The sequence below is a fragment of the Petaurus breviceps genome, unplaced genomic scaffold (genome assembly GCF_028583685.1).
Source record: "Petaurus breviceps papuanus isolate PSGF00001 unplaced genomic scaffold, PetGlider_PUasm1.0 76, whole genome shotgun sequence".
Classification (NCBI taxonomy): Eukaryota; Metazoa; Chordata; class Mammalia; order Diprotodontia; family Petauridae; genus Petaurus; species Petaurus breviceps.
Window position 1 is genome coordinate 26,816,938 of NW_027186473.1, and position 22,172 is coordinate 26,839,109.

The 22,172-nt window shown below is 35.6% G+C and overlaps 1 protein-coding gene across 1 annotated transcript in view; it reads right to left on the bottom strand.

Annotated features, from left to right (window-relative positions):
• Window positions 1–22,172, bottom strand: part of LOC138174764 (transmembrane protease serine 11C-like) — a 130,333-nt gene that overhangs the window by 37,852 nt on the left and 70,309 nt on the right. Inside the window, exons 6-7 of the mRNA XM_069105048.1 lie at window positions 7,660–7,831; window positions 3,857–4,116 (exon numbers count right to left, since the gene is read on the bottom strand). Coding sequence (XP_068961149.1) covers window positions 3,857–4,116; window positions 7,660–7,831 — 432 coding nt within the window. The remainder of the gene's footprint in view (window positions 1–3,856; window positions 4,117–7,659; window positions 7,832–22,172) is intronic.

Below are 22,172 nucleotides of genomic sequence, written 5' to 3' on the forward strand. Positions count from 1 at the left end.
GTGGGCACTTCAGGACAAGTCTCCAGAAGGAAGAGGTGGCACTTAAGTTGAGCCTTGCAGGAGGCAGGAATTCCAAGAGCTGGATTTTTCTATGAAATCTTCCCTGATTTCTCCAGTAGAAAGTTGTCTTTGCCTTGCCATTTTTCTTTCTTTTTTTTTTCTCCTCATTTTTCTAGAACATTTTTGGGATTCTTTCCCCTCCATCACACTTTACTTATACTATACTTTTTTAATGTATACCATATACTTCTCTCCCACTCTCCAGTGTATTGTAAGTTTCTTGAGGGCAGGGACTGTGCCATTTTTTATCTTTGTATCACCAATGACTAACAAAGTGCCTTGCATGGGGATAATATTTTGATAATTTTTGTTTAGTTACTGAATTGGAAAAAAAATTAGGGGAGGGGTCTTGATTTCTGGCATAATCAGTATAAGGGAATCCCAAGGGTGGAAGTTATTTTTTTTTCTATTGATGCAGGTTAACAACCCCTTTATAGCTTAGCATTGTAGATTTAGAGCTGGAAGAAACTTTAAACAATTTCAACCCTTTCATTTTACAAATGAGGAAACTGAAGTGCAGATGACTTGCCTAGGGTCAAAAAGTCGTACGTGCATGAAGCAAGATTTGAACTTAGGTCTTTGTGACTCTAAGTCCCAGTGCCTACATCTTAGAAAGTTGCCTAGGTCACAGAGTAGGTAAGTGACTTGCCTAGAATCACATAGCCAGTAAGTGTCCAAGGCAAAATTTGTACTTTGGCTTTCCTAGCTCCAAGTCCAATGCTTAAATCTTTTTTTTTTTTTAAAGCAATTGGGGTTAAGTAACTTGCTCAAGGTTACATGGCCAGTTATTTCTGGGTGTGGTGCTAAGTATCTGAGCCTGGATTCGATCCCAAGTCATCCTAACACTGGGGCCAGTGCTCTTACTTGCTGTGCTACCTGGCCGCCTCGCAATGCTTAAATCTTAAAGAGAGTCCTAGGGCACCAAGTGGTTAAGTGACTTGTCAAAGAATATAGTGCAATGTTAATGGGATATAAGATCTTCTTTACCCATTAATAGGCCTTACGAAGATCCCATTGAGGGAAGCTTGCTTAGGGGAGGTTTGATTGAAAGAAGGCTTCCACACCTTTTGCTAATTTCTAATTAGGCACTGAGGGTTGTGATGCCTTCTGTCTTGGAGAAGTGTACATATACTCTGAGTTTGTATTTTGCTTTTGGGACTTGCTTGTGAAAAGGAAATTGTGATTCCCCGGTCGAGATTCTGAGTGGCCATATGTTCAGAGCTCCCTGACTACTCAGATGTAAAGACTCTTTCAATCCAGGAATGTATGTAAAATGCATGGTCGATTTAGCCAGTTAGATCCCTGTCTGTTGGTCTTTATTCTGCTTGTATTTTCTCTGAAATTCAGGATACTGACCTTTCCCCTGGACTAGTGAATGTAATTAAAAAAAAGATGGTTGACCTCTTAGACAGCTATCTTTCCTAGTAAAGCATATCTAAGAACCTGTGCTAGCAGCCATCCTGGGTGGGTATGCCAGTATGATTCCTGCTACGATAGATTGTCCTGCCTTCAAATCATTGAATCAAATAGTCATATATATGCATACATATATATGTGTATGTGTGTGTATGATATTATTTAATGTTTCTCATGTTCAACATATCCCAACTATCTTTTTGAAGAAAGTATTTAAAAATATGGTGTTAGGTTTCTAAACAATCTACAAATTTTTGGCTTCTTTCATTTTTTTTTTTTTGCTTTTTAGAGGGCAATTGGGGTTAAGCAACTTGCCCAAGGTCACACAGCTAGTTTTTGTGTTAAGTTTCTGAGGCCGCATCTGAACTCATGTCCTCCTGACTCCAGGGCCAGTGCTCTACTCATTGCACCACCTAGCTGCCCCAGCTTCTTTCATTTCTTAATCCTAAATCACATTTTCCAACATATTTTTTGAGAGACTACTCTTTGCCTTCCTTCATATAGAAGTGATAAAGTTTCAATGTATGTGTTAATTTGATTTGAAGGGTGTTGTCAAGTCTTGTTTTGACAAAAGAAAGTCTTCATAGACTTTCTCTATTTCATCATCTATAACACATTCAGGGACATATGCTTTAACTGTCTTCATGTGTTCTGTTTGGAAGAGTAAGTTTCCAAGAAATTATTTTTGCTTGTTGCTTTTTGGGTCATTTGTTTCATGAATCCCAAATTTAGCCCACTTTGGATAGCCTTCTGGTTGTGAATCTCTCTGTATTTAGCTTTGCTGGTCTTGCCCTTATATTTCAAACAAATTGGTCCCTAGCACCACACTCAAGACTTTCTAGTTTAGCAGCATGCATAAACCTGTTGGTGAAGTCTTTGGGAATCTATAGTCATCCATACAAACTCTAATTGATGCATTGGAGTAGAAATTTGTAGAGAAGATTTATGTGTAAGAAAGTTGATTATGATAGTTACATGATACATGGATTAGAAGGGCAAGAGTGTGGAAAGACTTGCTAGGAATCTGACAATAGTTCAGGTACCCAGTAATAAGAATCTATACTAGGGTTCTGGTGCTAAGAGGAGAGAAAAGAGGATTGATACCAGAAATTTTCCAGAAGTATAATCAACAGGACTTGGTAACTAATCTAATCTGAATGTAATGTGAAGAGTAAGGGAGAATGAGAGTCTAGAGGCTCGGAATCTAGGCGTGGCTCCAGCAATATTTCTGTCAATAGCACTACTGTTCATCCAGTATTCCAGGCCTCTTGACTCCCTACACATGGCTCTTTCTATTATATCAGGAGTCCTTTTTCTTTTAGTTCCTTGTGTTAGAGCTTTTGAGTAAGTATAGAACATTTAAAGGCTAACTTCACATGTAGATATTAAAGAGTAATCCAAGTATCCAATAGTTTGAGAGATAATGTCCAAAGGGAAACTTGCTGAGAAATAGCTTTTCTACTGGACAAGGTAGAAAAGGCACAAGGCACACATTGATGTGCCTACCCTTAGATTCATTATTTTAGGTAAGCATTGTCAGTAGTCTTTTTATACACATGATCCAGGAAGGGGTAATATTTAAGACCCTACTATTTTATTAGGAATTAGTTGACTAAATATTAGCCACAAAACTACCAGGGGTTTATTTTGACTTATGAGGAGAGAAGGCATAGTTTGGATTAGTACTTGCTTTAGAAAGGTTGGAACAATGGAGGACTATGGACAGCTAGAGGGCAGCATGAGGAAACTTGGCCCTTGGGGGCTATGGAAATAAGAGAGAGATGCAGGGGGAGGGCAGTATACTAAATATTAAGTTACTTGTTTAAAAAACTTTTTCTTAGGGCCTACAAAAACAATTTCTTTGTCATAGAGAACTAGTTAAAATGTTGTAAGGTCAACCATAACACTATCAGTCTTTAAAATCTGTGAAGATTTGAGTCACTGGACTCTCAGTAGTTCAATCGGATGCATTTTTTTTTAAATGCACAGAAGCCTGAAGATAGAGGCAAAGAATAAAGAGAAAAGGGTAAGCCAACTGGGAAAAGTTCAGGGAAAGGCTCAAAGGTAGAAATGCCACAGGTTCAAACAGAACTCAATAGACACCTGGTAGCAAAGGCACGTAAAAACATTTTTTTTTTTTTGGCTTTGTTTAAAGCATGGACAAGATTTATAGAGGATGTAAAATGTGGAAGGGTTGTAATCTCCTTCGGTTAAGTGAACACCCACGTTGATGGGATCACATCTATCAGAGTGAGTGAAATCTGTTCTGTAAATTTGTAAGATGGTATCACTTGTCTCAAGATACTATGAACCCTATAAACATGATCTAGAAATCTTGTTTATAGCTACTAGGAAATAGAAGGAACACTAGAGAACTTACCATCAGTTTTTCTTGATCCCCATCCTGTGACTACCACATCAGAATTTGGGGGGAAGTTATAATTTGCTTCTGGAAGACAAACCTTTCGAATAGTGGTTGTATATAGTACTGGTTTGGACAGATTTATAACGGCAATGTCATAATCATGAGCTGGATATCGATACTTTTCATGAACGATAATATTTTTCACACTTTGCTTCAGTTTTGAATCACTTAAAAGGAGTCCAAAGGTCACACTCCATTGTCGAGGATCTTTGGCACTAAAACAATTAAAAAAATACCAAAAAGATGGACTATTTTTAAAAGCTGTAAGCCCAGAAGTGTAAGGAGATTTTTCTTGTAAACTATATTGAACAATGGCTAGTTTAAGATAAATTCAAAGGCCCTAGTTACTGGGGTAAGAACTCATTAGGTGGCACAATGAATAGAGTGCCAAGTCTGGAGTCAGGAAGACTTATTTTCCTGAGTTCAAATCTGGCCTCAGATACTTCTTAGCTATGTGACCTTAGGCAAGTAACTTAACACTGTTTACCTCACAATTCCTTATGTATAAAATGAGCTGGGGAAGGAAATGTCAAACTATCCTAGTATCTTTGCCATGAAAATCCTGAATGAGGCCATAAAGAGTTGGACACAACTGAAATGTCTTAACAGTAACAACAACAAAACTTAAAACGTTTTATACAAACAAAACCAATGTAGCTAAGATTAGAAGGGAAACAAATAACTGGGAAAAAAATCTTTGCTTTTCTCTGATAAATATTATTTCCAAGATTTATGAGGAATTGATTCAAATTCATAAGAATCATTTCCAAAATTGATAAATTGTCAAAAGGCATGAAGAAGCAATTCTAAAGAAATAATCCAAATTATCAATATACAATAAATGCCACAAATCATAATAATTAGAAAAATGCAAATTAAATACATTCTGAAGTTCTACTTCATACTCATCAGATTGGCAAAGTTTAACAAAAAAGAAAATGAAGAGAGTGGAAGGGCTATGGGAAAGTAGTCATATTAATATACTTGGTTGGTGGATTGGTGAATTGGTTCAGTATTTATGGAAAGCAGTTTGGAACTATGCCCAGAGAAAGGGCCATGCTTCAATCTCTGCGCTTTACAACCATGCTGCCTTCTCTATCTGCCTTTGTGGCCCCTTTTCCCATTGGTGAGTTCTTCCTGGAGTTTTCATTTTAAGGAAGAACCCAGACCAGTCATGCTTCATTCTTGGGACTTTGCCATCATGTTGTCAAGAGGACATATTTTCCCCTCCTACTTTCAGCTCCTTTTTATGTATTATCTTTCCTTAATAGGATTTAAGTTCCTTGAGGGATATAGCTGTCTTTCTTTTTGCTTTTATTTGTATCCCAGAATTAGTGCAGTGTCTGGCACAAAGTAAGCACTTAATATATACTTATTGACTTGAGTCTTTGATTCAGTGATGTCACTACTGTCTGTACCTCAAAGAGATCAAAGAAAGAAAAAAAACAACTCTTTTTGATTGACAAAGAACTGAAAACTAAGGGGCTGCTCATTAGTTGGAGAATGACTAAGTTATGTCACATGAATAAATGGAATAATATTGTGGTATAAAAATGATAAAAAGAAGGGTTTCAGAGAAACCTGAGAATTCTTGTATAGACTGATGTAGAGTGAAATGAGCAGAACTGGAAGAACAATTTGCAAAAACATTATTAAGACAAACAATATTGAAAGACTTAAAAAACTCTGCTCAACAAAATGACCAATCATGATTCCAGAAGATCAATGATGTAACATGCTACTCACCTCCTCACAGTGAGGTGATGGACTTAAGTTGAAAATTAATAGTATATATTTTTGGACATAGTCAATATTGAAATTTGTTTTGCTTGACTATTTGTATTTGTTACAAGGTTTTGTTTTTGTTCTCTGTGTATGTGGGGGGAGGGTATGTGTGTTTTAGTAGGGAGAGTGAGGTCTGAGATAAAATAGATCATTGTTAACTGAACAAAGATAAATGTATAATTTGCCTTAAAATTAAATTGTATTGACAATTAAGACTCTTAAATTCCTCTAGCAGTTACAGGTAGTGGAAAGGAAGAGTTATGTATAGAATATAGTAGGAAAGAGGATGAATGCATGTTGTAATTGAGAGAATAGTGGACTTGACCTCAAGTCCTAGTTCTCTTAGTAGCCAAGTGATCTGGGCAAGTTACTTAATTTCTTTGATTCCACATCTAAAAAATGATGTGGTTGGAATAAAGGATACTGTAAGGTCTGTTTTAGCTCTACCTTTCTATAATTATAATTTCTAAGAAGAATTTTCATTTAACTTACTAAAAGCTTACAGCTATCAAAAAAGCATCATAGAACCACTAAATGCAAACCTTGAATAGGAAAAAATAATAAGTGTTTTAGAAGTTTAAAAAGTGAAACTACAGCATACCTTCTTACCCCTGTTTTATAATTACAATTACTCAATTCTTGAACACATAAACTATATGTATGCAGAATTCAGTGTGGAATTGTGGAAAAAGACAGCAAATTTCAAGTTGGAGTCAGAATAGCATTGTCCTGTACTTGAAGCCTGGAGGCCTGGGTTTGAATATAGATTTGGTCACTTACTAACCTGTGTGATCTTAGTTAAGTTGCTACCTCTATGAACCTTAGTTTCCTCAATTGTAAAATGAGTAGATGACTTTTGAATTCCCCTTCAGTTCTAAATCCTTTCTATAAAACAAATAAGCTACAAACCACAAAAGAAACTGAAGGTATATATAATACAGTCCAGCTTGGTCTTTTTCACATCTCCTTCAGAAGTGAACCAGGTTTTTCCTCATTTTCTTTCAGAAGTAGTTACATGCTGATCTTCTGATGCTACTTTAGTTAAGTGGCAAGACCTGCTTCACCTGTTAGGCTCCAGTTCACCAGGCTCACCAATCGCCTATTGTATGACTGGATATCTTGCAGGCATCTCACATTCAACATATCCAAGAGACACCATTAACATTCTCTCCAAATCACTCCCTCTTCCCAATTTTCCTTTTTTTCTGTTGAGGGTATTACCATCCTTCTAGTCTCCCAGGCTCATTATCTTGGATTCATCTTTGACTCTTCCCTTTCCCCCACTTGCATCTATCTAATCAGTTGCCAAATCTTCTTAATTCTACCTCTTCAGTATCTTTTTGAATCCATTTCTTTTTCTCTATTCATAGCCACTGGGTCAGGCCCTTACTACCTCTTTCCTGAATTGTTGTAATAACCTCTTGATTCATCTCCCAGTTCTGAACTTTCCCCACCTCCAAATGATCTTCCATACAGAGACCAAGTTGACATTCCTAAAGCACAAGTCTTATCATGCCAGTCCCCTGAACAACAAGCTCCAGTAGTACCTCTCTACTATGTAAAAATAAAATACAAACTCCTCTGTTTGGCAGTTTGTCTCTAATACACCTTTTACGGCTTACCACAAATTCTTCTCCTTTAATCACTCCACCTTTCAGCCAAATTGGTCTAGTTGCTTTTCTCCATATTTGACATTCCATTTCCTGTCCCTGTGACTTTGAATACAGTCTCTGTGCCTGGAAAGGACTCCCTGCTCATGTCTGCCCTACATGAAATCCATTCTGGTACCCTTCCTACCTTCAGGAGCTAGTGTTTTGCCTTCTGAAAATCATGCTTATGTGTTACTTAGTGAATGCTTGTGGATGAATGAATAGACATAAAAAGACTAGACCTATTTGTAATGTGACAGTATACTGGAACTTATGTACCATGGCTTGTATGCCTTGAATGGTTTTAGAGCATCTCATACTTACTTTACAAAGCAGTGTGCAGCAGTGAGAAGCCAGCTGTTACTAATTAGAGTGGCCCCACATCTGTGAATATTATTCTGTTGCAGGCTGGCTTGCCAGGGCCATTCACCTTCCGCACTATCCAAGCCTCCAGCTATTTTGTTGCCAGGGGATAATATTGTTCGTCTTCCACAACCTGTTCAGATGAGGTTAATAAGCTTGTTTTTATTTGAAGACAGAAGCATATTTCTCCCAATAGATAAAATGTATTGATATTTGCTTGTGTTATACTATACCATTTATAATGAAACCTGTCCCTTAGCTGATGAAATATCAGTCTTTCAGAGGTTAGGCTATATTATTTCTGTTTTGAGATTCTCCAATAACTCAAGTCCATTAATTTAAAAAAATTGTTTTTATTTAGTCTTTGTAACATAGCTTTGTAGCAAGCCATTTTTTAAGGGATGGATAAGAAATAGGGATGATATAATCAGAAGTAATTTCACATAAATGAAATTTAACTTCTATGGATTCTCTTTGCTTTTATGAGACATAAAGAAAAATGATTAAGAATGCAGCAATGTTTAGGTGCCAAGATACTCACATTACAATACAAAACTTGAGAAAAAATTATATTAACTGTAAAAGATACAACTATGAGGATGCTTTTTAAAAACCCATTTTCAAAATTGAATCTATATTTTCTTCAGGATTTGGGCTTCCTCTATTACATTTATTTCTTGAAGTGGATTATGACCAGGAATGGAGTAGGTATGAATCTTTGCAAGTGGTCTTAACCAAGAGCCATGATTTCAAGTTTGGCAGCACTGTCTCCTCTGTAGTATTGGGAAAGACTTAATGTAGCTCTCTTTTTCTTTTAATTTAGTTGATTATCTCAAAAACCTATCCCGAAAATAAGCCCTCCCCTTACTGTGTAAGATTCCTCTAAAATAAGCCCTCACCCGAAAATAAGCCCTATTGAGATTGCTACTGTAGTGAAGGTGATCCCCTGCGCTACACAGTACCGTCTTCCCCCCCACCGGGTGAAACGCACGCCGCGCTCCGAGCTGCATCCAATCAGAGCTGCAGCAGTGAGCGCGTCATCCTGTTCTTCCCCAGTGATTTGCTTGCTGGTACATTTTTTTGTTCACATTTACCTGTTTATTAAAATTGCTGTCAATGTTCATTAAAATAAGCCCTCCCCTGAAAATAAGCCCTCTGGGGTTTTTCTGTCCAAAAAAATTAATAAGACAGTGTCTTATTATCGGGGAAACACGGTATGACCTCATCTTAAATATGGATCCTACTGTCAACAAGTTCTCATTTATTGGTGATGGTCATTAGTAGCATGAGACAGCTAGGTAACTATTGGGCAACTATGTGGTATAGTAGATAGAGTGCTAGATTTAGATACAAGAAGACCTGAGTTTGAATTCTAAACCAGATAATTAGCTCTGTGACACTGAGCAAATTACTTATCTTCCTTTAACCTCAGTTTCTTTATCTGTAAAATGAGAGTAATGAAAGTACTATCCTCAGAGGGTTATCATGAGGATCAGATGAGATAATTTTTAAAATACCCTACATCAATATTAGTTATCAATGGTAATTGTATTTATATTACAATATATGAGCCATCTCCAGATAATAGAGTCAGGAGCTGTTGGTTTCAATGTACATAAGGAATGTAAATCAAATAAAATCTTAGAAAATGGCCTTTATATCCCATTCTAGGGATGTATTTTTAGGCTAACCTTAAGGAAAGAAACTCAAGGTAATTTTTGATCATGACTTATTTTGTGGAGCAATATTTTGACCATTTGTAACTGAATGTTCTTCTAATTCATCCATAGGGATATTTCTTTAGGTTGGGCTAGGCAAGAGTAATAAGCTAGAAAATATAACATATTTCTTCAAGGTTTCTATCCAGCCCTCTTGTTCTACTAACCTGTAGTTAGGTTTCTGTCTTGCCCCTTTTGATTACTTTTGATTAAGATGTCTTATATGTTGCAATTCTATAATTGAAGCCCAGTGTTGGTTGCTATTTTTGAGGGACAAGGTTCTTTCCTTTGACTGAATGACTAGAGTACCTTTCTCCCCACTTCCCCTCCTTTATCACTGATGCTTACAAAAACTAATACCAAACGCAGAACTTTAACGATGGTTCCTCCCTGTCTCCTCCCTTCTTTGTTTGGACAACCCCTAAAGGAAGTTGGCTTCTGCTCAACTTTTTGTAAAGGGAGTATAAAAACAAAGGTGCTTCTCTGTTGGAAGGAACAGCCTCAGGCTGCTCCACTTCCTGGTTTCTAGCCTTGTGCAAGAGCTCTGAGATGATTAATTTTCATGAACAGTATTCTTTTACTCATCTCTGTTCAGTCTATTAATCTCACTGTCATTGTGAATTCATCTCTCCTGAACCTTCCTTTATTACATTTATTTCTTGAAGTGGATTATGACCAGGAATGGAGTAGAGATGAATCTTTGCAAGTGGTCTTAGCATATTTTCTAAGTCTCCCTTGCTTCAGATGCTTCAGAGTCATGTTTACTTGTCACATCATTTTTCAAAGGGACATATATGAGCGGGTGGGACCAAGATGGTGGATTATAGGAAACTCAGTTTAACTCAATATTCTCCTTCAAACATCTTTAAAATAATACCTCAAAAGGTCTTTTAAAGTGGCAGAACCAACAAAAGGTCAGAATGGAATATTTTTCTGGCTTTAGAAAACTTAGGAGGTTGGCAGGAGAAGTTTGAGACACTCAGGTGGAAGCCTGTCTGGACCCCATATACATGGAGGCAGTAGCAGCAGCAGCAAGCAGCTTTGGAAACTCTCAGCCCAGAGGCAGAAAGAGGGTAGGACAAGTGGTCAGAAAGAGATTATAGGGGACCCTTTGCTGGCACTTCTTGTTAATTCTATTGTCCATATACAGTTCTGGGTCACAGTTTTAGGGCAGAGAAGAGTGTTGGAGACCAGTCACAAGGGAGCAGGAGCCCTAGTCACAGTTCTAAGGCAAAGAGAGTGCTAGTGCTCGTGGCTACAAGGAAAAAGGAAGCTTCCTGGTTAAAGACCTGTGTGCAGACCAGGAGAGCGGTGACTATACCTCTGCCAGGATCACAACACTTTGGAAGCACCAAAAACTTGCAGACCCTTAGAAGTAGCTCTGAAAACAGCAGCATGAAAAAGCCTGAAACTTCAGACTCCTTACTCCCAGGTAAACATAGCCCAAATTTAACATAAAGGTAAAAATCAAGACATAGATTGGAAAAATGAACAAACAACAACAACAAAGAATTTGACCACAAAGAGCTACTACAATGGCAGAGAAGACTAAGATATAAACTCAGAAGACAACTATGTAAAAACAACTAGAAGCAAAGCCTCAAAGAAAAGTTCTAATTGGACACAGGCCCAACAAGAATTCCTGGAAGAATTAAAGAAAAATATAAGTGTGGTAGAGGAAAAATTTGGAAAAGAAATGAGAGTGTTGCAAGAAAATTATGGAAAGAAAATTAAAAGCATGATAAAAAGAGGCACAAAAATATTGAATAAAATAAAACTTTAAAAAACAGAATTGTCCTAATGGTAAAAAAAAAGGCACAAAAATACACTGAAGAAAAGAACTCCTTAAAAAACAGAATTGACCAAATGGAAAAAGAGGTACAAAATCTTACTAAAGAAAATAATTCCTTAAAAATTAGGAGTGGACAAGTTGTAAGCTAATGACTCCATAAAACATCAAAAAACAATAAAAATGTTAAAAGAATGAAAAATATTAGAGAATGTAAAATATCAGCAATTGACCTGGAATATAGATCAAGGATAGACAGTTTAAGAATTGAGAACCATGATCAAAGAAAGAATCTAGAGATCATATCTCAAGAAATTATCAAGGAAAACTACCCTCCAATATCTTAAATCCATAGGACAAAATAAAGTCAAAAGAATCCACCATTCAGTTCTTAAAAGCAATCCCAAAATGATAACTCCTAATAAATATCATAGTTAAATTCCAGAGCTCCCAGGTCAAAGAAAAATATTTCAAGCAGTCTTAAAGAAATGATTCAAATGTTGAGAGCCACAATCAGGATCACACAAGATTTAGTGATTTCCACATTAAGGGAGTGAAAGACTTGGAATATGATATTCTGGAAGGCAAAGGAGCTACCACTGTAATCAAGAATAACCTACACAGTAAAACTGAATATAACCCTTCAGGAGGAAAATGTATATTTAATGAAATAGAGGACTTTCAAGCATTCTTCATGAAAAGATCAGAATTGAATAGAAAATTTGACATTCAAACAGCAGATTCAAGAGAAGGATAAAAAGGTAAATATGAAAGGGTAATCATAAGGATCTCAATAAAGTTAAACTGTATACATTCCATTATGGGAAAATGATATATGTGGCTTCCAAGAACTTTATAATTATTAGTGCAATTCAAGGAGTTTATATACAGATAGGGCATGGATGTGAGTTGATTATGTTAAAATAACCTCTCACCCCTCTTACCCCCCAAAGAAAGACAAATGAGAAAGGAGGATTGACTGGGAGATGGGGGATGGAGAGGTAGAATGGAGAAAATTTTTTCTTATAAAAAAGCATTCAAGGAATAGTTTCGACAGTGGAGAGGAAAATAGAGGGGTTGGTGGGCAATTCCTCTCATCGGAATTACTTCAAAGAAGGAAGACTATGTATACATACTCATTTGTAGAAATGTAACTTACCCAGGTAGGAGAAAGGGATAAAAGGAAGGGAGGGAATAATAAAAGGGAAGACAGATTTAAGGAGCCAGTGGTTAGAAGCAAAATAGACTTTTGAGGAAGGACAGGATAAAAAGAGAGAGAAGAGGATAAACAGAAGAAAATAGGATGGACAGTTAGTATTCATAACTGTGAATGTGAATGGGATGAGCTTATCCATTAAACAGAAACAGATAGAAGAATGGATTAGAAGCCAGAATTCAACAGTATTTTTGTTTATAAGAAACAGACTTGGAACAGAAAGATATATACAAGGAGTTAAAATAAAGGCTGGAGCAGAATCTAATGTGCTTCAACTGAACTAAAAAAAGCCAGGTGTAGCAATCATGATCTCAGACAAAGCAAAAGTGAAAATGGAGCTAATTAAAGAGATAATCTGGGAAACTAGTTAGTTTAAAGGTACCATAGACAAAGAAGCAATAGCAAAAATTTTTATAGCAAGATTCTCTGATAATGATCTCATTTCTCAAATATTTACTGAGTCTAATTTATAAAATAGAGAGCCATTTGCTAGTTCATAAATGGTCAAAAGACATAGTTTTCAGAAGAAGAAATCAAACCTATCTATAGTCATATGAAAAAGTGCTCTAAATCATTTTTGATTAAAGAAAGGCTAATCAAAAGAACTCTGGGGTACCTATCATAAATGACAAATGTTGGAGGGCATGAGGGAAAAATAGGTACACTAATGAATTGGTGGTGAAATAGTGAACTGGTCCAACCATTGTGGAGAGCAATTTGGAACTAGATTCAAATGACTATAAAACTGTACATAACCTTTGACCTAGTGATTCCACTGCTAGGTCTGTATCCCAAAGAGGTGAAAGAAATAAAAAAGGATCTATATGTACAAAAATATTTATAGAAGCTCTTTTTGTGGTGGCAAAGAATTTGAAACTGAGGCAATGCCCATTAATTGGAGAGTGGCTAAATAAGATGGGGCATAAGATTGTGATGGAATACTATTGCTCTGTGAAAAATGATTTTTAAGAAAAACATGGTAAGACCTATATGAACTGATTCAGCAAAGTGAAGTTAGAAGAACTGGGATATCACTATGCACAGTAGTAACAGTGTAATGATGATCAGCAATGGAAAACTTGGCTACTCTGATCAATACAATGATCCAAGTCAATTCCAAAGGACTCATGATGAAAAAATCCTATACTGTATACCTCCAGAGAAAGAAAACTGATGCACTCTGTGTAAATTGAAGTATAATTTTCTCACTTTATTTTTCTTGCTTTTAAAAAATATGGCTAACATGGAAATATGTTTTTTATGATTTCACATGTATAGTTGCCTTCTCATTGTGTGGGAGAAAGGGAGAGAATTTGAAACTCAAAATTAAAAAAAATAATGTTAAAATATGATAAGTTAAAAAAATACTTGAAGATGTAATTCAGGAGTTGAAATAAGCCATAAGTACACTTATATAATTACTTTGTTTATATTTCTGCAGAGATAATAAAAATCATAGATACTTCAAATAAAAAGGGCATATATTTGTGTGTGTATATGTATGTTTATATGTATACATACATACATATACATAAAATACACATATACATATACTATCTCTCTCCCCCTCTCATCTGTATAGATATAGAAATACATATATTTTCCCAAATCTTTTTCATATAAACAAAAACCCTGTTTAATCATGCTTCTCCCATTTTATATTTTTGGACCCAGGTATAAAACTTTACATTTATTCCTATTGAATTTAATTTATTACATGCTCTCTGGCCTGTAAAGATCTTTTTGGATCCTGAATATGTTACTCAGTTTTCTAGCTACCCATTTCATCTTTGTGTCATCTGCAAATTTGATGAACATGCCACTTATACCATTATCTAAATCATTGATAAAAATATTGAAAGTCCAGGACCAAAAATAGATTCCTAGGGTACTCCACTGGAGACCTGCTACAAAGTTGGCATTGAACTATTGATAAGAACTTTGTAAGTCTAGCCATCAAAACAGTTCCAAATCTACCTATCTTTATGATTTTCTAATGCACATCTTTTCATTTTTCATATAAGAATAATCTGAGATACTTCTTGAAATGCCAAGATCTAGGTAACCTACAAACTATAGCATTCCTCTGATCTTCCATTTTAGTAATACCATCAAGAAATAGAAACAAGGTTGTTCTGTCATAACTGGTTCTTGTGAAAGCCATGGTGACTAAAATCACTGCTTCTTTTTCTAGAAGTTTGTTAATTATCTTTTTAATGTTCTAGAATCTTCCTAGGCATTGAAGTCATACTCAACAATCTACAGTTGAAAGATTCTATTCTCTTCCCTTTTGAACAAATCAAGATGCCATCTTCCCTTCTCTATTCTTGGAGTACCTCTATCTTTTCCCACAGTCTTTCAGAGCCTGCCAGGGCTCAGCAACCCATGCTATATACCAGTTCTTCTAGTGTCTAAAGTACAAACCAAGCATCCCCTCCAGCTCCTGGATTAGAGTGTACTTTAGTGATTATTGAAGGGTTGTCTAAACTGCTGGGTCTGTGTCCCCTGATTTTGAAGGCTGAGTACTACCTTTATCAAGCAGTATTGTCCAGTCAATTTTCTAAGAACTAAGGACTCTTGGCTTTGTGGTGGCCTACTCCTCCAGAAATGGGAGCGCTGTGAAAAAGATTTCCCGGAAATAGATGGCTGGGGAAAGAGTAAGGATGATATTTTGGCATCATGGTTAGATGTGTGTGTGTGTGTGTGTATGTGTGGTTGCTTCTCAGCATTCTAAACATTTAGGACTTAAATATTATGAGGAGAAGCTAGGAATGATGCGCTGATACCTTCCTACCTTCTTACCTCCCCTCCCCCAAATCACTCCACTTACATTTCCATTCTCAAATGCCATCTGTGGGGGGGATTTCTACACATAAAATTTTCCAAATGTAAAAATACTCTGCCTTTAGATAGTTTTACACTAAAGGTAGGATAATACTCAACTTCCTGTACAAGACAACGTCTGCATGACATGACACCTGACTCTCAGATGTAGGCTATGAATCCTTTAGGTCTCCAGGGAATTAGTTTTTATGTTAAAATATCTATTTATTATCAAACTTACACATATTGAGAAGATTTTCTGCTGGATCCTTATCAATATCTAAAAAAAAGAGAAGAAGAAATAAAATATAAGTATAGTACGATAAAATTCTGTTGTATTTTAGTTGCATGGAGTTTCTCTCCTTTATCTATTATAGGACATAGTATGTTGAAACATTCATTGTCCTATCTAATCTCCAATGATTGAATTCTATGAAGAGAAATGATTTTTTTATATCTTTCTCCTGTATTCATATTTTTATTAAGAGATAAAAGTGAATATGTTAGATTCTCCTAAAGTCCTTCCTCCATTTGCAGGAAGATTGACTGAGGAGGACAGAGCAGTGAAACAATGGTGAAGTTAGGAGAATAGGTGCAGACCTACATCTCCCCAAATTTCTGAATTTATTCTTCTTTTGTCTTTGAAGAGGCTGCAGTTCCAAAGCATTCTTCTCATATTGCTGGTGGGATGGTCACGTGTTGCTCCCTGCTGCTTGTTACTACTACTATTGCAGCCTGAGCTAAGTTAGCCCCCTCTAGCCCAACTGCTCAGTGCTGATAACTGATAGAAAAAAAGGATGCTAAAATCATCACCAAAAGTTTTCAGGTCATTTAGAAATATGAAATTTCTCCCCTCTAAATGTAAGATCCTGACCAAAGAGATAATTTTACTTGTCTGGAATCTAGTCCTTCACATACTTACCTGTGCCTTCCTTTCCAGGCTTTATTACATATTACTTTCCTTTGTGTATTCTTTATTTCACTTCCAGGCATAGCAACCTAATTCCTCATACAAGACATTCAATCTAATATCTTTGTACTATTTTAAAAATAAAATATCTCCTTAGTCTCCCCTAGACTTAGCACCACCTCCTATGTGTGGCTACTATCCTCCCACTAAATTTCTTTTTATTTTATTGCCATGATTTTATTTTGTATATATTTTATTTATATTATATATTTATTTTATTTATATTATATATTTATATTTTTATATAAACAAATATAAATATATAATAATTTTATACAAATAAATATTATTTATGTTATATTATATATTTATATATTTTATATTACTTATTATAGGTGTACCTGTTGTTTTCCCCCAATAGAATGTATTCTACCAAAGGACAGATATTTGTCTTTTTCTCTAGTGCCTAGAACATTTCATGGTCAATAGCAGGTACATAATATTTTTGTTGTTTGTCCTTCATTCTCACAGAGGACCATCCCATCAGGAAGGTGATGCCATGACTTGCAAGTGAATTGGTTTTAAGTGAGGGAAGGCTGTGCAAAGTCACCATTCTCATTTTCTCCTTCAGAGCCTTCTGGGTCCAGTGGCAAGATAAAGATCAGGACAATTGTAGATAGCCCTGGATGCAGTGAGAGAACCTGGCCTTTTAAAGTAAGTTCTTTGCCAGGTCTCAGTTTTGACTGAGGCAACACCCATTTAGTGACTAAAGCTAGGTAAGAAATGAGGTAGAGAATGTCCTTCTTTGTTAAAAAAAAATCAGTTTGGAGGGGAAGACTCTCAGGGTTTTTGGCCAAAACAGAAACAATTGCTTGTGACATTTACTCTCAGCCAATCACAGCCCAAGCAATGACCAATTGGGGTCTGAACTGGAATCTAGCAGGTATATAACGAACACTTAAATGAATGGATGAATAAATTAAGAAAATAACTACATTTATATAGACATTATTCCTATAAATGAAACCAGATAAAGATGTTATAACTAAATGACAGAATAATTCATAGATTCTCCTCTAAGAGGGGCTTAAAAGAGTTGGTGGGACTCAACAAGAAATAGCATCTCATGGAAAAAAACTATGATAGTTTATTTTATGCCAGCATTTGTTGTAGATGATGAAGAAGCAGAGAAATTCTATGAAGAACTTGACAAAGAATTTTAAGCCAAATCAACATATATTCATTGACACTTAATGATAATGTAACTTTGGGGTTAGTAAAGAAAAAAAGAAAAGAAAAAGATGAAATTCATGATTAAGAAGTGAAGAAACATTGTTCACCTCCAGTTTATCTTGTAAATATTTTGTTTCTCCACGACTCTTTTTAGGTGCAAGCTTCTCGAGAGTAGGGACTCTATTCTGCCTTTCTTTTTATTCCCCACACAATTCCTGGCACATAATTGACACTTGTAAGTGCTTATTGATTGATTGAAAATAAAAGAAGGATTGATTACTCCGAAGCCTTATGTCCATATATAATGAATACTTTCTCCAAGGAATCCAGAGAAACTAGATTTGGTGTACTTCAAGCAACAACAAATGAAATTGACCAAACCTTAAAAGATAAGAAATTGCTGATTACTGGCATAGAAAAATTTCATAATCAGCTGTCTACATACCATGAACAGGTTAAAGCAAAGTTCAAAACTAATATCCAATTAAAGAGAGGATAAATGTAACAGCATTATATCCAATTACCAGATTATGAGCTCCAATCTAACATACTCAAATAAGCTGTTGACTCTGAAAAATGGGCAATATGTAAAAATAAAGATATTGCCTCTTATTACCTCTTAATATTAGCATTTTTGAGAAGTTTAATGATTGCAAAGCAGTTGTCACAATAAATGGTTGAAAAGATCACATAAATTGCCTTAGTCAACACTTGATCTTCTTTTTAGGGGACCCTCCTGTATCACTGCATGGATTATACCAGAGGGACTTGCATAGGTCAATGAAACTATGAGTTATGCCATTCAAGATTACCAGAATGGAGAGGTCATAGTGGAGAACTCTGATTAAAAAGAAGGTGATCTACTGGAGAAGGAGATGGCAAACCACTCCAACATCTTTGCCAATAAAGCCCCATGGAGGGGGTCTGGCATGCTATGGTCCATGAGGTCATGAAGAAATGGACATAAGTGAATGATTAAACAACAACAATAACTATAACCAAGGGCAATGCCTATTTAAAATGCAAGCTCATTTGAAACTTATTAGAAAGAGGACAACAGAATATAATTGAGAGTGCTTAAAAAACAGCAAAAATAAAAAATTATACCTATAGTAAGCTGTTTCTCAGCTAAATCATCTTTACATATAAAACTGGAAGGGCAAGAAATGAATGTGAAATGCAACAGATTAGCCAACATTCCTTTATGCAATTTATTTTCATCATCAGTGATAGTGGAACTATCAAAGGTCGTGGAACTTGGGAGTCAGGAAGACCTGGTTTCATATATCACCTCAGATGTTTACTGCTTATGTGACCTTGGGCATGTCATTTAACTTCTCTGTGCCTCAGTTTTCTCATCAGAAAAATGAGGGGTTAAACTCAATAATTTCCAAGGTCCCTCCTATTTCTAAATCTAGGATTCTATTATCCTGTGATATTATAACTCTATTACTTCAATCTCTGAAATGTTTTATGAGAAAGTGGAAATAACACTCGAGAACAGAAAGTTGGGACAAAAGATTGTATCTGGACAAACATAGAGAAGAAATTGAAGAGATACAATTTTAAAAGCAGTGGAATTAATTTTTACACTATCTCAAAGAAACAAAAATTTCAAAAGAATGAAAAAATCATAGACATAATCATAACAAATGGTGGTCAAGAAGACATCATTATTCACACTCTGAGTTCTATAAAATATTAGAATGTTCTAGGCACACATCGATACTATCTCCAAGGCAGAGAACAGCAGGCAGACTTTGCAGACAATTCTGTACTGTAGACCATTGTGAATGCAAGATCCTGATGTGTTTATTCTTTGTTGAATATGAAAAAGGGTCTCCTCAAAAAAGATGTCTGCTATGTATCAATCAAAATCACATAGGAATCCTTTGTAGATAAAATTGCAAAGATAACTACCTTCAACTGATTTTTAAATATCCCTTGATACATGACATATATGTGTGCATATATACATATATGTATGTATGTGTATGTATATCTAAAGAAAAAACTTCATCTGTCTATCTTTGCTGAAGGTGTTTGCTACTATCATGGAATTTACTTTGAGTCTATGTGGAAATTCCCTAAAGATGTTTAAGGTCTTTAGGATGCTTTTGATTGTAGAGATATTGTGCTTATTGCCTCAGGTTCTAGGACATATAAGGCCTTCTCAATGAAATCAAGAACCACTTAAAAGTGATGAGCTAGATACAAGAAAACTAAGAGATTAAAAATCATCCTGCTCTGGACATAGTTGCACATGACTGTAATCCTAGCTACCAGGGTGGCTAAGGGCAGGGGAATGTCTTGAATTTGGAAGTTCTGGGCTATAGAAGGCTATGTCAGATGGGTGTCTGCACTAAATTACATTAGTATGGTAAGCCCCCTGGAAGTGAGGGCCTACCAGTTTGCCTAGGAAAGGGGTTAACTGGTCCAGGTCAGAAATATAACCTGAGTGAGATAGGGAGACCCAGCTTTAAAAAAAAAATTACATTGTTTAGATTATAACAATCCGTTGGTTGGGCAGTCCATTAAATTACCCTCTTAGTATATGTAGTTGGGTTAGTTATGACAGATGGACAAGAAATAGTTTCCAAAACTGAATAGGAAGAAAGATAACTAGATCCCATTTGGGAAATTAAATGGTGCTTTTAAATAATCTCAATCTCTCCCCTTATGCAGAAATATATATTTTTAATATTAATATCTTCCCCAGTGGTCCTGTATGGCAGCAAACCATAGAACACCACAGTCTGCTCAGAGTTAAAATAGAAGGTGCAACAGAAAGCTCAGTGATAGCTGTAAGTAGACCATAGTTTATTACTGGTAATATGCTTTTAAAATTGTACAAAAAGACACCATCAATCATATTTAAATGGAAATGTTGGGAGAGAGAAATACCAGATTAACAATCTATATGTTGCCTTGGTAACCATGAAATATCACAATTCCCTACAGAAATGCCAGCCCATTAAATATATTCTCTATATAAGATCTAAAGAAAGATGTGGGAAAGTATAACATAGTATGAAAAAGGATGAATGGTTTGTGACATGCACCGGTGAAGGAAGTATCAATTCCTGTTAATAAGACCATAAATCCATTCATTCAACCTTCAGGTTCTAACAAAATCTCAAGCATGTGATGTTGGGCTTTTTAAGAATAAAGTATATGGGGGTGGCTAGGTGGTGCAATAAATAAAGCACCAGTCCTGGAGTCAGGAGGACCTGAGTTCAAATCTTGCCTCAGAGACTTGACACTTACTAGCTGTGTGACCTTGGGCAAGTCACTTACCCCCAATTGCCCTGTCTTCTCCCCTTCAAAAAAGCAAAAAAAAAAGAAAAGAAAATTCAAATAACTTGAATTTTTCAGTATCACAGGAGGATGATAGATTTCATAATAAGTAAAAAAATATAAAATATTAGGTAACTTTAGTATTTTAAGAACATTTGACTTTTCTGATTCTTTTATTAAAGCCTTTGTAGTGGTCCTTATGTTACCTATCTCTGAGAAAAGTCTTTAAAATAAACTAAGCACGAACAATTTCCTCCTCTTTAAAATGAAGAAGATATACTACATAAACTCTAAGGTATATTCCGGGAGTCTATGAAAACTGGTAAACTGTGTCTAGTAACCTTCAGTTAATCAGAATATTCAATGAACTCAACTAGCACTTATTAAAAATAACTGATATGTGAAGGAGCTGGGCAAAGTGTCAAGCATAAAAAAACAAAAATGAGACAACCCATGTTCTCAAAGACCTTGCATTCTATAGATATTCACAAGAGAAATTCATTCTCAAAGCATTCAGGATTAATGGAAATTTACTGAGAATGATACAGTCAGAAAACCTGAGTTCAAGACTTGGCTCTGCCGCACATACTAATCTCTGTGACCAGGTACAAGTTATGTGTGATTTTTTATTTTAGTTCCCTCATCTGCAAGATGGGCTAATAATGACTGTCCTATCTGCTTTAGAGGGCTATTGTATTAAATGAGATAATATGTTTTCAATGCTTTATAGCTATAAAATTATGTAAATTATTGCTGTTAACTGTTACTAATTCTAGAATGTGAGTTTTAGTAACAATAGCAACAATAATAGCATACACTTACACAATTGCTTTAAGTTTTGCAAACTATTTTATATATAGTATCCCATTTGATATTGTCTAGACATTCCTAGATAGAGAAGTCATTCCAAGGAATATCACCAGGTGAAATTGCAGTTATTATAGATTACTTTGCTGTGGGGCGATAGTCTTAGTGTTCTATATAAATGGAAAGAGTGTGAACAGCTGAGCAAATGAGTCATCATTATTCTCTCTCTCTGGGATTTGGAAATCCATAAATCTAACAGCATTTGCACTTAATGTCCTACAACAAAGAAGTCACAAGTTGCTTTGTAAATTAAACACTGTAAAAGTCAATGTAGGTTCATTTTTTATTGTTATCCTTGGCATAATAAAATCGGATGAAATGAATCTTGGAGGGAGTAACAAGTTCTACATGCTAATTATAGTATAAAGACTTTAATCAATTATACACTCTTACATGAGGCTGCAAAACTAACCAAGAAGACAAAAGAACTCTCCACCAAAAACGGCAGGCTGTCTGAAGAGAGAGGCAAAAGCAATTCAGGCAGCAGGGTTGACATGACTCAGAGATACTTAAAAACAGCAAGCTCGTTTATTTCCATATCTGAACCGTCACAGTTGCCTGCCAGAAAGTATTTTTGTTAGATGTGGCATGTGGTATTTTGTTTTGGGATAAGCATGTTGG